The 18,793-nt window shown below is 37.2% G+C and overlaps 1 protein-coding gene across 10 annotated transcripts in view; it reads right to left on the bottom strand.

Moving 5' to 3' along the window:
* The window catches only part of arvcf (armadillo repeat gene deleted in velocardiofacial syndrome), a 356,942-nt gene that overhangs the window by 56,649 nt on the left and 281,500 nt on the right, over positions 1-18,793 (bottom strand). For all 10 annotated transcript variants that reach the window (XM_015383025.1, XM_015383016.1, XM_015383020.1 and 7 more), the window contains 2 exons: positions 2,243-2,360; positions 1,966-2,137 (listed from right to left, as the gene is read on the bottom strand). In XM_015383025.1, coding sequence (XP_015238511.1) covers positions 1,966-2,137; positions 2,243-2,360 — 290 coding nt within the window. The remainder of the gene's footprint in view (positions 1-1,965; positions 2,138-2,242; positions 2,361-18,793) is intronic.

The following is an 18,793-nucleotide window of genomic DNA, read 5'->3' as shown; positions in this document are numbered from 1 at the left end:
ACCCGCAAACCATGGTTCAGCCCCTCGCGCAAAATTCCAATTTGCGAGCGCAAATTACTGCACACAAAATTGGATCTTGATAAATCCGGCCCTTAGTGTATCTAATCTTCATTTCAACAAATGATCTGCAAAAAGGATTTCAATATTTGTAACCCTTGGAATGATATAATTTTATATAAGGCACTTTAATAAGATGAAGAAATTTTTGTTTTGGTTTCCTATTTCTAACAGAATTACTAGTGTTGCACCGACACTAGTATCGATGCTACAACACTAAAATGGTGGTATCGGTATCGGCGACTACCAACAAAAAAGGGCAACGATACCATTTTGAGAGCCAAAAGTATATTCAACTATTGTTACTTCATATTAACTATTATTCTTCATATATATACACACACACCTCAATTTCAAACAAATGGTATTTGTATCAGCCGATATTGCACAGCCAGGTATCGGGTATCGGGGCCAAAAAAATGGCATTGGTGAAACACTAATAATTACCTCCTTGAATCAGGAAAAAATACACTAATTTCAAGAACCTATTATTTAGATTTACGTTTTTTGCATTCATTTAAATTACATAAAGACCATTGCACCCAGTGTTATGTCAGCATTTTTTTAGGTTTTTTTCAGAGAACCTGCTGGGAGTTACTAAAAGAGACAAGGCAGCTGAAGAATAAGATGATCCCTTAAAAAGCGACAGAGACATTTACATTTATGACTTAATGAGTTTTTAGTCAAACAAATGTGAAAAATGAAGAAGGCGTCATCATTGAATGTGTATTTGGTCTCCATTACGGAAAACATGTCTCTTTCCACAAAGTCAGCAAACCACCTTAACTGTGAGTTCTCTAAAAGCAGCATATATGTCAATCTAATGTTTAAAAATAACATCTCTGCCTTCTTTTTTATTCTTTTTAGTGTAAGCTAAAGTATCTTACCATCAATCACTGTTTATCAGAGCCTGCTTACATCTGCAGGCTGCAAAAGAATGGTTATACAGAAACTGAAATCAGGCAACGAAACATGTTGCCTTTGAAACACATGCATGCTTTTGAAAATATGGGAAGCATTTCTTTGGATTTGCTTGAACAGTTTGATTTTTAGATTTCCCACACGATAACGTAAAGGTCTATGGAGTGAATTTAGTTCCATTATTGTTGCAAAGCAAAGAACATGTTTTTTAAATAAACATTTGGGAGAAATGTAATCTAGAAATGAAACTTTGAAAACATACATAAATAAAGATTTTGAGAGAAAAGTTACCAATTTTTTTTTTTTTTTGCACAACTTTAATATTTACATGCTGTTTCAAATGTCTACTTTTGATTGTGTTTCATAAATCTATTTCTGTTTATTTCATTGATCTGAAGAAATGTTGCTGAAAACATCCATGCGGACTGATAATAAAGTTTTGTAAAACAGTAAAATTTGGAAAACATAAAATCTGCAAAAACAAAAAAAAATTACTTAAATAAGATTCTAAGAAAACAACAGTTTTTTGGGTTTTTTTCTCAAAATGTTTAAAAAAAAAAAAAAAAAAAAAAAAAAAAAACGTTTTTCAAAGTTTCAATTCTGGATTGCAGATTTTTCAAGTTTTAATATACATTTTTATTTTTTTTTTTTCATATTCATTGGTTGCAACAATAATGGAGCAAAATTCACTCCATAAAGCGCCTGGTGTGGCTTTAAGTGGATGAGACCTCTGAACTGATGCGACTCCAATTAGTACTCAGAGTTCAGGGTCAATGTTTGGTTGTTACCTCTCACTTCCTGACCGAGCTAACTTCATTACAGCAATTATTTTTGGACAGCAAGAAGATAGGACTATACCTTAATCATAGCCTGAAGAAAAACGTTTTATCAATAAAAGCAAATGCACGGATTATAGCGGAGAAAAGAAATCAGGAGCAAAAACCTGCTCTATATTTCTGTCTTCATTCTTTCCTCCTTGCTTCTCACCTTTGGCCTTCTTCCCTCCAAAGCAGCCAGCGTCATCCTTCTTTTTCCTTTGCGGTCCTGCAGACCCAGGAGCCTGCAGAGCTGAGGGATCCTGGAACCTCTCAGCTCCTGGCACCTCTTTGTGCACGTGATAGGAGAGGTTCCTCATAATGCAAACGCAATTCTCCACAGACTGAGGAGAGAAGAGAGAAACAGCGATGGCATTAGCTGTGACATAAATTCTGGCAAACACCTGCTGCTGTGCTGGACGTGTGACAGAGGCTGGATTATTTTCTACCTTGTTGTCCATGTCTTTCTTCCCTACAGCAGATTGCAGAGCGTGCAGCAGAGCGTCCACCAGTCCATCGCATTCTCTCAGTCTGCGCCGGGCCTCTGCGCCGTCTGAGCTCACGTTTCTGCAGCGAGAAGGTACAAAGAGTCAACATGTGTGCGACAGAGTATTTTAATTGAATTAAATTTCCAGCTCACAACATGTCATCTCAGGGCACACTACAAAAACAGTCTGTTCAATCTAGTCTAGTCCAATACAGAAAGAGTAAAAGTCAACTACATTCATTGCAAACCGTCCAGTCACATTTATGGAGACAATTTTGTTCCATTACTGTGGGAAGCAAAACATCTGGATGCAACTGCTGCATCCTGACCTTGCTGTTTGGCTAGCTCTACAGGTTGATAACTAAAAGAGGAGAACGCCTCAACTCAACTCAAGACAAACTGCACTGCAAAGATGATCTAGAAATAAGTCAACATTTCTTCAATTAAGTGTATTAACCCTTAATTTGAGTAGTTAAATAAGATTACTTCCCAATGCAATTAATATTTTTCATCCTAAAATAAGATAGTTAGATAATATGCATTTGAAATAGGACAATCCAAGTTTTTTTCTTATTTTAAATGTAAATGTCTTATTCCTTCTCAAAGAAAAATTGCGCTTATTTTAAGAAATCAACTTTTGCCAGAGTGCACATGAGCGGCACTGCACTTTGGAAACCTTTAAAGTCATTTATATGGAAATGCTTTGGCTTTTGGACAGTGGCAGCCAGAGGAAGCTAATTACCCAGCGCTATTTGCTAAAATTAAGGTAATGCCTTCTTGAAGTAAACAAGCTACCTTTAGGGTCAGACAGTGAAAGAATTGTACCACAGTGTTACTGAGCTTGACTAAGTGATGTACTGGTCACAACTTATCAGCCAGAGTCTTTCTGAATAGAAGGATTGTGTATTTGATTAGTTGATTAGTGAAATATGAAAGTACCGAAGGCCACTGTACCTGTAGTGGTGCTTTCTGTGTACAGTAGTTCATATTTGCACATAATGATTTATAAACTTGACATAAAACACCATATAAAACATAAAAAATGGCGAAAATAATAAATTAAATTCAAGAAATAAGATGTATACTGTTGTCTTACCTATTAAAAAATTGGAAACGCAGTCATCCTGTCACATATATGAACATTGTTCGAAAGTATAGTAAAAATTATAGGTATGAAAGAGCATGGTAAAGGGGAGAAAAACGGCAAGGGAGTGAAATATCAGAGTGATCTAAAAATAACTTATGTTAGCTATTAAAGTTGACAAAAGATTGTGAAGCTAATTGGAAATTTTGCTTAAATTCACAAATTTGTTCAAAATGATCTTATAGATCATCAGGGGATCAAGCAGCATCATGTCAACCACATCAAAAGCCGATGACCTGCTGACAATTCAAAAATTTGTTTCTTAATTGGTTCATTTCACAATAACTTTATTTAGTGCTAAAGTCACATATTTTTTAAGGTCTTCATCCTGTCAGAAGTTTATACTTTTCCATGCCAAATGAGGAAAAAAAGCACATTCATGGGTAAAAATGGCCTAATTAAAGGTCAGAAGAAAATTGAATGGAGGACTTGTGGACCAGACAGTCTGTTAAATCTGACAAAAAATTAGCTGTTTCGTAAAGAGCAATATGGAAAATCGATTTAGGGAAGTAAAAAAAGGAAAATTATTAATAAAAGGTTGTTTTTTCTGCTAAAAAGTGAAAAGCATCCCTCTTACACATACGATTGGACTGAGTACAGCCGCTTCAGCAGCTGAGCTGGAGCAGTCTCAGTGTGGCTTTCTGAGTGGCTGCGAAAGGCAAGGCTCTAAAGAGGGTTAAAGGATAGACGGGGCTCCTGGTTTCTCACTAGGGACTTCATTTATGATGGCTTTCAATCCACATAATCCCATTAGCTGACCCCAGTTAGTCCTGTGGAAGCAGGCAGCTTTGCAGAGGTAAGCAGAACGTTTCTTCACATTTTTGGTGCTGCGTTTACTGAAGCGTGCATCACATCTAAAACAGCTGCAAATTAGGTGCTGTACGAACTGACAAATCTGTTTTCATTTTCTAATGAATTGACAAATGACACCATGTGTCTTCAGCACCTCTGTGTAACAATCTTGCAGCCATTTTTTAGACATTCATTCTGCAAAGCAAGGCTGGTCAGTGAAGCCCTGGCAGGCAACACATGGAACTCATCCATCTTCAGCATGAAAAACGCTCGCCACCTTCGCTGTAAACGCATCTAAAGGAGCGTCTGATTTATTTGGGGAGTTTGAGGGATGGCACAAACAAGTCTGACTGGCAGCTGTTTGATTTTTAGGAGTTGTTTGGGGGGATGGAGAAATGTGGAAGGTTTGCTGATCTGTTTGTGAAAATAGACAAGTAACCTGGTAAAATGTTGTCCTTTCAGTTTTGACGAGTATATTGATCTTTTCCCATCTATCAAACTTATAATCAAAATACTAAAAATGAGATAAGGCTGCAGCCAGCAAAGTCCAGTCTGAGGCGGACAGAGACTCGCTTTCTGATCACTTTGCATCCATTTCTTTGACATTCAAAAGCTTTTTGATATCACTCCTGAGAATAGTTTTGAGTTACTATGGTAACTGCGGGGGAACCTTTCTACCCATCACAGCTGAATTGAAGATGAAGATTTTAAGTCTATCAGACATTTAGGGGCTTATTTTGTGCACCAACATGAAGAAAATCCTAGCAACATATTTATGTTCACCATTTGCATCATTTTCACAAATGTAAAACACATACACTTTTCTGGGGGTTAAGCTTGTGTAAATTATGACTTTTAAGCTCATATTATACTCTATTTGCACATTGAAATTCATATTCATATATATATTTTTTTGTTATACAATTAATTATACATTTAATTTCATCATCTTTTTTAGCAACTTTGTGAGTACATAGCAAATATAATGTCACCTTAACTTGGCCACATTTGTTTATACTGTCTTTGTCCTGAATGGAGAAAAAGCATCATTTTTAGTAAACTTTGGCAGGAAGGGGTTAAACAGCATATGTTCACTCGCTGGTTAAAATGTTGAATATTGTGAATGACCTCTTAACAAATTTGCCTTGGTGGATTTTTTTTCAACATTTAAAATTTAGCATTGAACACTGGTGGAGGAAGATGCAGTTTTGGCTTTGCTCTCCAAACTTAGATACAGACCGCTCTGCAAAACCTTCGCAGAGACAGATCACATGGACATGCAATGCCTCCTGCTCTGCTTGCTCTCTTTGCCATTGAGGCTCTATGCAGGAATAACACATTGGGGAGATATCCACAATGGGAGGCCAAAGATCAGAGTCTTATTACTGCTCAAAGCTAACTGGACCTACAGGCTATTTCAGAACCTGGTTGCTGCAAAACAGACAGTCTGTAACATACCCTTTGGTTCTATAGATTTGGATCCAGGAGAGTCATGTTTTATTTAATCCCTTGAATTTGCATTGTTAGTTGGTTTGAACACATTTCAATCAAAAGCTTTATTCGTATTCCTTATGTTTGCAGATTTAAATGTTTGACCACGATTTGAGCTTGAATCGCACTTTAATTAGTCTTCCTAGCACAAAGCCAATTAAACTGAGAAAAATCAAAGGTTAGCTGTAAACTGCATAAGATCTAAATAACTTAAAACAACTCTTACAGTTTTTTACAGGTTATTATTTTAGGAGTTTGAGCAGAGTTTTGCGAGCAGACTAATTTGCCCCTGTTAGATAAGTATTTCAGTATTTTTTAGTTTGTTTTTACCTGAATAATGAAGATGTTCTGCTTTTCTACACGTGGATTTCATTCTAACTGTCAAGCCTTAATTAATTAACTGGATATCTCTGTTTAAAAAATGAGCAGGAGCTGGAAAGGATGCCCTTTGTTTTAAGATTGGTTGTGATGCTGTGTTTGTTGTTTACTAAAGATAAAAAAAGCTGTGTGAAACATAATGAAAAGTATTTCGTGAAAAATTCTCATTGTCAGTTTGAGCAGTGATGTCATTTGTTCAATTTTGACACACTGAGAGGTACACAACAAACAGAAAACTACACCTTTTTTTGTTGTTTTTTTTTACATGATCTTGATGATACTGTGCTGTGAGATGTAGTGTGGGTGTGAAGGTCACATGGAGCAGCTTGGTCATCAGAGGACAATGGAGCAGCTGGGAGGAACGGATTACAGCAGGACTGATGGAGATGGATGGAGAAGCGGTTGCCCTCTGCTATCACCCGGCAAGGTTAACAGCAGCAATGCAGGACCATATGTTCACCCTTGGGTTAGGCTTTTACCAAGCGACTCCCGTTCCGGATTTTACGTATTGATTTTGCTTCTTATCTCGTTATTGCTCAGATAGTGCTCAAGATGGCTGGAGGAATAAAGTCCATAACGAGATAAAGTAAAAGTGACATGCATTGTTGTCAGATTTAAAATGCCAGAAGCACACTTTATCAAGAGATCTCAGCATCTAAAGTGTTACTGTGAGCATCTACTCAGAGATTACAGGGGATCGACTGACTGTAATATTTCCATCAGTTCAATTGAAGCAGTTTCTTAACTCTTAGCAGATCTGCTATATGTAAGCTACATTGATTTAATGTGTCCCTTAAACCAACTTCATATTTTTGTTTTGTTTTTTAAAGCATGTATTTTCTTATTGATGGTATAAAATAAAATTTTTTCGCAATTATGGTTTGTTTCGGACCAAGTCGAACCATTTCTCAGATTTTTATATGGCTGTATGGAAGGAGTCACACAGCACTCTCCCTACCCTCACTCACTCTGCCTCTCACTTGGTTACAAAAAAATGCAAATTTAGCTGTTAGCAAAATCACTTTGTTTGGAAAAACAAAAAAAAGATTCATGGTGTAAAAACTATAGGGGTTTCATCATTTCTATAGGTAACAGCTGTATTAAACTCAGAAAATGTACAACCCTCATGTTGGTCCGCACAACAGAGTTTATAGCACTGTTGCCCTGCAACAAGAAAGTTAAGGGATCAAATTCTTTTTGCATTGAGTTTGAACGTCCTCCCTGTGAATGTTTGGTTTACTTTTTGACTACTCCAAAATCCTCCTACAGCACAAAAACCTGAGCCTTATATTTAATCGTCTCCCACTACAAAAATATGCTGCTACAGGTAGATGGATGAGGTTACAGACTGTATATATGCAGAAAGTATGACTATTTTTCATGGTTATAATCATGTTTATTATTCATGTTCATAGTACTTTTAACAGCTCTTACTCTCTATGATGACATTTTTTATCTACTGCTTTCCAAGGTTGTGACCTGGGCTTATTCCTCTTTAAGCAATACGCAAATCAGGGCATCCAGGGTAAAAGGACAACACCCTATAAGGCGAGTCAGCCCAGCCTCTTCTGCAGCTCAGAGTAGTAGGTAGGCCGTATATCCCTGATAGTTAGACTCTCACCTGCCCAACACATCCCCCACTGTTGCAGGATTTGTCAGGCAGGGCTCATGTCTGAATAAATATAAAATCTACACCAGTAACAGAAAGCACTAAAAGACAGAACATACAAAATCTATCTTTCTATGAAGGGAGTTCAGATATAAATATTGAGAATTAATTTGCTTTATATGGGTTTTACCTGCAACAAGGCTTTAAAAAGTTAGTTTGAAATCCAGTAAAACTTTGTTCTACCAGCCCTAAGGTTTAAATCCCCTTTAATAAAATGCCAGTAAATGTTCTTTATTGAGAGGATTTTACTCTGGCTGTATGAGAAGCTTTGCTCTATGCCGCCTCTCCTTAACCTGTTTTAGTGCAATACCAATAACCCCTAATCAGCAGTTAGTGGTTAGCTAATCTAAAGTTTGCAGCTACCAACACACAGTACAGCCAAAACGAGCTACTTTAACTATTAATGTCTTCTTGCTGTTTGGCGCAATAAAGAGTGAAAAAGCAGGTTAATAAAAAAAACTTCCACTGTGACCATGATTCTTACTATAGGTTCTGTGTTTGGATCCTCACTAGTTTCTTTATTTATTTTACTTTTAAGCTGCTTTTGCCATTTGGGACCTTCTAAATTAGTCCAATACTTTGTTTTACTTCCAGTTCTTTTATGAGTCGGTTCTCTGTGTATTTTGGTTTGTAGTCTTACATTAGTATTTGTTCTTAGCTACCTATTTTACTCCTACTGTACATGCTACACTAATCATCGTCAGCTAGTTCTGTAAGGAAAAAACAAAAGGTAAAAAACGTTTTTAATTACCATTTATGCTTAGAATTCCCAGTGATGCTGATGATACTCGGCTATATCTGTCAATAAATCCAGATGAAACTAACCCATTACATAGGCTACAGGCATGTCTTGAAGGCATAAAAACTTGGATGACTCCTAACTTTCTTAACGCATCTGAATGCAGACAAAAGAGAAGTTATTGTCTTTGGACCAGAGTCTTTGAAAAAGTAACTGATAAGTTAGTCACTTCAGTTGGATGGGATTAAACTGATCTGAGATGATAACGTTAAAACAAGCTTGGTTTTATTTTTGATCAGGAATTTTCTTTTTAATCCCAAGATAAAAGGTTTCAATAATTTTTTTTTTCTCTTTTCTTTTCTTCAGAATATTGCAGAAATTAGAAATCTCTTGTCCAGGGGTGATGCTGAGAAACTAGTCGACGCATTTGTTACTTCAAGGCTGGAATATTGTAATTCATTACTATTTCTGATAAACCCAGAATATAATTTAAAATCCTCTTTCTCCCTTGTAAAGCCTTAAATAGCCAAACTCTGTGGAGCAATGCGCTCTAAATCTGTAGTTTTACTACTGGTTTCTAGAATTTCTAAAAGTAGAATGAGAGGTAGATCTTTTAGTTATCAGGCTCCTCTCCTGTGGAACCAGATTTAGTCCGTGAGACAGACACCCTGTCTACTTTTAAGGCTAGGTTTAAGACTTTCCTTTTTTATAAAGTTTAGTTAGAGTGGTTCAGGTTATGCTGAGCTATCTCTATAGTTATGCTGCTATAGGCTTAGACTGCTGGAGGACATAGGGACCCCTTTTTCCCCTTCTGCTTGATTCTCTAAGCTCTAATTCTGTAGTATTTGTTAGTTCAACCCCTAACGTTGTGTTCTTTCTCCTTTCCTAATCATAGTAGTTTTATCTGGTCCAGTTTAGCTCAGACGCCATTATGGAGGAAAACACCAGCTCGTGTTATAAAAAAAAATTCATTGCAGTATACTTCTCACTACTGTCCTCCTGGGTCTATATCCTCTGCTATTTTTCATGTCTAAAGTCTCTGTCTTGTTTATGAATGTTTAAATGTTTTCTAAACATCATGCCTCTTTTGAAGAGGCCATTTTTTTAGTCATCCTAAACCAGAACTCTTGACCTTATCCATTTATTTTTATTTTAAAAACAGACTGTTTCAACTCTTTCAAACTGATTTAATGTGGGAATCTGAAGGATTTTTTTTAATAAAAAGGTTGATCTAAAATAAACATAATACTTTTTCATTAATAGGATATAAAAAAGCTGTTATTTAAAGAGAGCAACTGTCTAAACTCACCTGTGCTCCATCACTCTCCGTATGGGTAAATATATGAATAAATATAATCATTAAATGTCATAGACAACATCTTTCTAGTTGTTATGATCGATATGTTTATAATTTTAGCTGCATTTTATGTTTTCGCTAAAATAAAAAAGGCTAACATCAAAAATTTCTCTTTTGATTGCTTTTACATGACATTAATACAATGCAATTGGAAAATGGGAAACGTGTCTCGCTACTATGGTTAAGTCGTTGAAGTCATTTTGGGGGAACCAGGTTCTAATCCAGGTTGCCTAAATCAGGACATCTGGTCTAAAGATTTTTCCAGAAATGGTAATCTGGTGTTTTGGGTTTATTCTGAGGGGAGACATTATGCAAACTAAACTGCTGCCTGGAAGAATCCACGGCACTGCAACTAAATTACTCATAATGGGCAGAAAACCTGCTGTCTCACTGGGATCCTTTCCAGAACCACCTTACTACCAATCACTGCACATGTAGACACACTGTTTCCTGTTCTGGTAAGTCCAGACTATAAACACCGTTTATAGGAGCAGATCCTTATCAACGGAGGAGATGATGAAAAAAACTATTCCTGGCTTCACTGAAGAGTAAAGTGGGTCTCTGTTGGCGTCAGTAAACAGATTCTCCCTGGCGTCAGCACTTCTTCCCGGTGCAAAAACCCTGCGTCTAGGCAACAATGACTTAGTTACAGTTGCCATGGAGACACATCCTCGTCAGCAGGGCCAGCTTCTCGGGTCAAAGGAGTGGGGGTGATGGTAAGATTTAGTGATACAGTATGTGACAGAAAAGAGCCAATTACAAATCAGATTTGTTAAAATAAATACATTAGAGAGACATTTTAAATATGAAAACACAAAGAAAGGAGATATATGAGATATAGGGAGTAACATCATGAAACACAGCGGCTGGCAGTGCCTCCTTTGAGGGCCTGATGTCAAACAGTGTGACTTCTCACAGCTACATCAGAGAGGTTCCCGTTGCTCCCTTTTGGTTTGCCTCTGTTGATATTCAGAGCTGAAGGTTCAAAGGAACCAAAGATGAAGTTTCCACACTGACTGAAGCAACCAGCCGATGCAACACTTTGTGTATTACTGGTGTTCCTTCTGTGCCTTACTGTCCTGGACATCCAGCATTTAGAGATAGACGAGTTGTGGACTACAGTCTAGACAGGGCTTGGCTGGCCCAGGCAGGGCGGAGGCAGCACAGCCAGCCACACACACACAAACACACACCGTCTTTCACACGTTACTACCGTCTGTCACACTGAGAGGAAGCCAAAAAAACAAATACTACGAGTGTAGGGAAGGTAGAAAGAATTAGATACATGGAATATGGAAGCTATTCTGATGGAGAAACAAGGAGCTTTAAAAAGGTGAAAAATAACAAGGCAAAACAGAAAAACAAATTGTTTTAATAAAGCTTTTGGTTAAAAGTAAAGGGTGGCATCATTAGCATAAAATTTAATGTTCTCAGCATAGTTATTTCTAAGAGGAAGCCATGATAAAATTGGTAGCATTATACAGCAAGGGCTCAGGAGCTGGACTCGTGTCAAAAGGAGAACAGAAGAATTCAACTTTATTGTCATTACACTGTCACAAGTACAATCAAAGAAATTCACTCTCTACATTTAACCCTTTCTTTTGGGAAATGGTGGGCTACCATTGTGTGGCACCCAGGGAGCAGTGTGGGGTTAAGGGTCTTGCTCAGGGACCCAGAGTGGCTCTCCTTGGGAGTGGGGCTTGAACTCGGAACCTCTTGGATCCAACCACTAGGCCACCACTCCCAAAGAAAATAAATAAATCATTGAGCAAGTGGCAGAAGAACAAAGGCACTGCTCAAGGACCCTCGGTTTTAGATAAATAGTGGCCCCGCATCCATTGAACTCTTTCTTGTGCAACAGCATACACAGCATGTATGCCAGGAAGCATCAGATTTCTTAAAGATGATAAAGAGATCTGTGGCATTAGCATCACAGCTTAGGGATGCCACATTTACAACACATAAGCATTGCTACTAAAGAAGAAGAAAATAAAAAACAATCCACTGGACTTTGTTTCCAAGTTTGAAGACGTTTTGCTTCCCATCCAAGAAGCGTTCAATTCAAAATGTCAGGAATAGCGTTGATTTCAAGTTTTTTTTCAAGTTTATAAACGTTTTACACAGAACTCAACTCTATTACTAACTATTCCTTGAATTGAAAAAACTTCTTGGATGGAAAGTGAAATGTCTTTAAACTTGGAAACAAAGTCCAGTGGATTGTTTTTACTTTTCTTTTCTTTTTTTTTTTTTTTATGACTGTGACCTGGAAGCTCAGAACCTTCACCAGCATATCACTGCTACAGATTAACCAAAGTGATTGGTTAATTATCATGACTTGGTAATTACAGTAATTAACTGTTAAAGTTTGTACGGCCAGCACAGAGGGAAGCCTGCTTACCTCAGCATTATGAATGCTTGAATGCTGCTCCATCTTTTTATCATTAACCTAATAATTGAGTTATTATTCAAAGCCATGGCTGTATAGAGTGACTCTGAGAAAATCTTTAAATCATAATTATGAAAAAAAACAAAAAAAAAAAACAGATACCAATGTCAGAGTAAAGGAAAACAATGTCCTTTCACACCAGTCAACTCAATGCAAACATGACATGTTGACGCTGTCGGCCAAAACATACTCCTCGTTTTCTGCTCTTTAGCGTCCAAATCCTCCAATCTGTTCTAGCATCACTCATGAATTGGAACCTAAGATGCTTGAACTTCTCCACTTGAAACATCTTCACAATTACCAGCCTCTGCATAAGTGTTCAAATTTTACTTGATTCTTTAGTTTTTTTTTGTAACTAATAATCCTTCACTTGAACATTTCATGAAAAGTTATTTTATTTTTATTTAAATGTAATTATTTCTTTGTACATTTAGTTATTTCATTAATCATTTCATGAAACATTTAATTCATGTGGGGCATTTAATTAATTTAATTATTTAATGCTGTATTAAATAAATGGTACACTTAATTATTTAATAGGATATTTAATGGTGTATGTACTTATTTTATTTTACAGTTCATTATTTCATGGTATATTTGTTGATTTTTATGTTATTTTTAAATTTATTTCATGATACCTTTTCAAATTTGTCTCTTTTCACCCTCCATATCCTGGTACGATAAAGATTAAATTAAAAAAAAAAATTAATAAAAACAGCCAAATTATCAATGTTAAATCAATGGGGTGTAACTTTAAAGGAAGATACCTTTAAAATGAAAAGAAACCAAATATCTGATAACTAATGTCTCCATAAGGTTTACTTCAAGTCTTTTTAATAAAAACTAAAAAGATGTTCTTGTTTTACGTGCTGTATATATATATATTTACTGCTGTTTGCTGATGAGCCATCATGTCGTTCTTTTGAACTTGGTATGGCAATGCTGTCATTAATGATGAAGAATTCAAATTTAAAAGAGCTGAAAATGCAGTTGGTTTCAAATAAATAGGAAAAAAAAAAACCTTGTTATTCGTAGGGCAACACTGAATAGCAATGCTTTCATAGTGGTAATGAGTTCTGTAGACGCTTTAGGGAAACAAGCGGAACTCCTCCTCAACATTTAAAATTTGAACAAGAGTAACCTTCTACACAGCGAGGACAACACTGATGACATCTGTTGAAATACATTACAGAACAAACATGATCAGAGACTCTGGAAGGCAGAAGGGAAAAGTAAGGGTATATTATTACAGACAGACATGAGGGATGAGCTTCAAGCCTGACAGCTTGTTAAGGCTTTGCTTCTGACTCTCTGAGTTAACCTGTCTAGAATACAGAGATCACTAAAACACTACTAAACTTGAGTTTGATCCATGACTTGGTCTATAAGGAATAATATGACATTGGTTTAGTATTTGCAGCTCTAAAAGCTTTAGAAGCACATTTGTGTGGTTATAAAATGATGCTGTCAGGTTGTGTGGAGGTTTTAGAGGACCCAAATGCAGAGATGAGGAGGCAGAGATGGGTTCTAGCAGATTTAATCAAAGTCCCAAAGCCAAATATTGAAAACCAAATGTCCAGGAGACCTCATGGAAAACACACATGGGAGCAAAGAAACAATGCAAAAAAGGAACAAGGAACCAGCAATGAGCAACTGCAGAAGTGGTGTATATATGGGGAACAGGACAAAGATTGGGCTCATTAGCAGATATAGAGCATGTGTGGATAGAAGTGACTAGAAGGGAGCTTAAAAAAATAAATAGAAAACAACTACAATGACACAAATAGGAAAAAAAAAAACAGTTACCAAGTAAACAGAATGACATATGTTAAAAATGTAAATAAAAAAAGTCCACAAAGGGCAGGATCATGACAGATGCTAAATAAAAAGGCCCAACCATTAGTCTCCACTCACATTTATCCAAAGGTGTTGTTTTTGGGCTAAGTTCATTTTTTTAATCTTTACATATCATATCATTTCATTTTATTTAAGCTTTTTATTTTCTTTGTGTCACTGTGTGTTTAAATGTGTGTCCCAAAAAGGTTTTGCTACTTTTACCTATTGTGCAAGCAACTTTTATAGATCAGCAAAAACTACCTGACTTTTTTTTGGGTTAAAAATGTAAAACAGGTGGTTGAGTGATAAATGAAATTCAATTTAGTTCATTCCTATAGCACTAATTCACAAATCATGTTATCTCAAGGTACTTTACAGAGAAAAGATGAAGGAAAGCAGAGATACAACATCTTCAGTCTATTTCATCACCTGCAGGGAGAAATGTAAAAAGAACAGCACCACCAATGGATAAAGTATAACAGATACATTAAAGGAATAGTACACCCAAAACATGATTAGCCTTCATTTTCTACTCACCCCCATGCTGAACAACACTCTGGAGTACTTTTTTGATATCTCAAATGCATCTGGAGATCTGGGAGGCTTCTTGCTGTCTGCTGACATTCAAATAATGGAGGTCTATGGTGACCGAGACAGAAAGGTCCATAAAAGTCCACAAAAAACGTGTCAATATTCCTCCATACTGCTCGTCCAATGTATTCCAAGTGTCCTGAGTGGGTAGCATCCAGAATTTACTCGAAACGAAGTCATTTAGAATGTTTTTAGAGCATAAACAGTAGTGTATAGGATTTCCTGAAAGCGCGCACATGCGCGCTCACGACGCTACGGAAGCCGGCAGACCAAACCAGATGAAAGTGAGCATTCAGCGTCTGCTCTGCCAATAATGCAGATAATGAAGAAGAAATGTGCTGTTTACCTGTGCAAAGAAAGAAACAACGAAAGAAAAATGTCTGAGGACTTCAGTGTTGAGGAAGAGCATGAGTTCTTTGCCGAGCTGAATGCGCTGGTTTGGTCTGCCGGCTTCCGTAGCGTCGTGAGCGCGCATGTGCGCGCTTTCAGGAAATCCTATACACTACTGTTTATGCTCTAAAAACATTCTAAATGACTTCGTTTCGAGTAAATTCTGGATGCTACCCACTCAGGACAGTTGGAATACATTGGACGAGCAGTATGGAGAAATATTGACACGTTTTTTGTGGACTTTTATGGACCTTTCTGTCTCGGTCACCATAGACCTCCATTATTTGAATGTCAGCAGACAGCAAGAAGCCTCCCAGATCTCCAGATGCATTTGAGATATCAAAAAAGTACTCCAGAGTGTTGTTCAGCATGGGGGTGAGTAGAAAATGAAGGCTAATCATGTTTTGGGTGTACTATTCCTTTAAAGTAACACCTTGATACCATCACTGAAGTATACTTTGTATAATTTATAATTATACTCCTACAGCAAACCATACTTAAGACCTTCAGGAACATTAATCTGGAGCAGATGACTTTTTTTAAACACGATACGTGTACTGATAATTTCGATATATATTTCTAACCGCTCCCTCATATGTGCTTCTAAGTTTTGGGGCCGAGTCTATAGACCAAAATTTTTTTCTTCCTCCATTCACATGGTAAAAATGACACAAACACAACAAATAATACACAAGTATTAATTTAAATAAAGAAATTGTTTTCTTTTTTTAACCAATCAAAGGTAACATTAACAATGGATAGCAGATGGAGGGAGTGATCTGAAGGCACGGCTGCTGAATGCACTAATGCTTTACTAAGCAGTCATTGAAAAAACAGAAAGGCAAGCACCTAACTCCGTTAACCTTTAGCCTAATAGCTTTATCTCTCAGCTGTGAGAGAACATCCAGGACAAACGGAGGTTAGAGGTTCGCCACAAGGTTGGTTTTCCTGATGTCACAGACAAAAGGCGCCCAGTGATCCCAGTACAGGCGGCCCAGCATTCTTCACATGCAAACAGCCACATGTCAGGATGGGAGGAACGCTGCATCTGCTGCATCATAAATCAATAAAGCACCTATATAGAGCCTACATTTGACCCTGAATCTGATACACATCACACCTGTCTCACTCTGAAACGTCTTAGTCACAACAAACATTACTGAAGCCCCCCCCCTCCTTGTGGATATAAAACAATCCTCAATTAAATCCAGGATGGTCACTTTAATGTGAGCACATACTGGAAACCGGGAGAAAATTTAACTGGAATAAATCGACCATCTGGCTCCTCAGTTGTGCCGTCTGTCTCTCTGCAGCCTTTCTTCTCCTAAAAACTGGTTTTGTCCAGAAGCTTTTAATCTGTCGGAACATTTAAAACATATTACTGGCTTTCGCTCTCTTTCTTTTTTTTTTGTAAACAAAGACAATCCCACACTGCATTCTTCTTAGTTATTCTTGGAAAAAAAGTCTTGTTTTTAATCTAATTCATTTCTCTTTGCATGAAGAGGGAGACGGTTAGGAAAGGACGATAGCTAATTATTTTCAGTCCTTCAAACAGGAGCCAAATTCTGGTCCAAAAACCAAATATATACAGTAACCAATTAAATACGAACAGAGCTCCACATTTTAATAAGATGCTGCAAACAGCTTGTTCCATGTTTTTAACTCACTTAATTACTTTTTTTACTTCGACATGAAATTTTATGTCGCAAAAAAGGAGAAAAACTTCCTAACAATAAAATTATAACAAAAATTCTTGATCTATAGTGCAGAACAGATGTCTTTATGTTCCTTGATTATGTTAATATGCAGTCACATTGCAAACAAATGCACCTTCAGTCCATTTCATATGAATGACCAACACAAAGCAAAACAGAACTGTGAACTGTGAGGAAACACAGATGGTTTAAAATGCTCCATGAAGATTCTGCGTTTTGACCCCCATCATCCACTGGAACACAAACTGTTATCAGAACTCTGAGTTAAAGAGCTGACAATATTTACATCAGTTGCAGAGGAGATGGGAAAACAAAACCAACATGTCGGGAAAACACTCGAAGGATGTGGTTTTCCAAACTGGCCTTTGCATGCAGGAAGAATTACTAACACAGAGGAACAAGGAAAAGCAAAAACATTGTTTGAGGAGTTTTTGAGAAACCTAACATAACAGTGAATTTCAAACAACAGACTCAGATAAAACCTGGTTCCTCCGGACAGAACACCCAGACCAAAGCTGAGTGGACTTAAATGTTTATCTGCAGTCCAGTAAGGACTGTTTGGACTCCTGAATTGGAAAAATTAAAGAACTACATGAACGCATGGCACAGCACAGGAAAGCCAGCAGCTCTAGGCAGGAATCTGCTGTATAGTTGGATTTTAAAAACAAAAGACGCACCTTTGAGGACAAAAATGTCCTAATTTTGGACAGATAGCACAGATGGTTCGAAAGAGGGCTGAAGGAAACCATCTTTGTTAAAAAAGAAACCCCATCACTGAACTTAGGGTGATGATTGTTATTTCAGCTTCCAAGGATCTACAGTTTATTCATGTGTGAGGAAATACGCATCGTGGTTCAAATCACCAAACATAAAGCCCAGGAGAGCAACAGGTGAGTCTTTGAATTTGCACAGGACTTGAGATGTGCTTAGGAGGACGGAACTCCGTGGTGATTAAAAACATCCAACTACAGGTTGCTCAAGGGAATAGGTGCTGAAATGTCTTCAGTTGCCTCTTATTTGAGCCTGTTTGATGGTGAATTCAGGCCACTTTACTCTAAAGCAGTGATTGAAATCCAGTGCAAACCATCCTTCCTAAGAAGTCACAGCAAAACATCTGTCTCATATTTAATCCTATTGTAAATCCAGCTGTTCTGAGGAAGTTTTAAAGGTTTGTTGAAGAATATTAGTGAATACACAAAACAGCAAAGGGATGAGCTCATGAAGAATATTAAATCTTTATTAAACAAGCATTTCACAAGCAACCTCCCCTAAAGTCATGACAAAACCATCTAAATTGGCTAGGAAGACATCCATCCAGGTAACCATGGAGGATCTCCACAAAACTACAGCTAAGTTAAGAAAATTGGCTGAGATGACAACTATTTCTTTAATTCTGCTCTGCAGTTTATAGAAAAATAGCTAAAGGTTACTGACTTTTAACAATAGAATACCCAGTTAGGAATCAGCTATAATCCACAACAAACAAGAAAAAGGGTGCTCTGGTTACATTGAGACCAAAACTTAAAGGGGAATGCCATTTTTTTTTTTTACATTGGGCCCTTGCTTTTTCGTTATTACATCATGTTGTGCTCACCCATATGAGTTTTGTGTCATTTGGAGCCGTTCTGAAGATATTCCGTAACTTCCTCCTATGGGCAACGACTTGAAGGCACAAACTAAACTGTTCATAATTTATCATTTATGGTACGCCAGCATTCATAACATGTAGGCGAATCACTTTCCCCGAGACATCCGCGGGTATGTTTTTTATATTTATTTAATAATGTAAAATCAAGGGCCCAATGTAAAAAAAATGGCGTTCCCCTTTAAGTTTGTAAATGACATGCAAAAGTCTACATGTGGCGGAAAGCTAACCCTAACTGCACAGTGTTCACTGCAATGGGAGGCTGGCAGTGCCATGATGTGGGGAAGTTGTTGACAGTTTAGGGAAGATGGAGGGGATTG

Source organism: Cyprinodon variegatus, unplaced genomic scaffold (assembly GCF_000732505.1).
Source record: "Cyprinodon variegatus isolate N-32 unplaced genomic scaffold, C_variegatus-1.0 Scaffold273, whole genome shotgun sequence".
Classification (NCBI taxonomy): domain Eukaryota; kingdom Metazoa; phylum Chordata; class Actinopteri; order Cyprinodontiformes; family Cyprinodontidae; genus Cyprinodon; species Cyprinodon variegatus.
The sequence above is the reverse complement of the archived record's forward strand: the minus strand, read 5'-3'. Positions and strand labels throughout refer to the sequence as shown.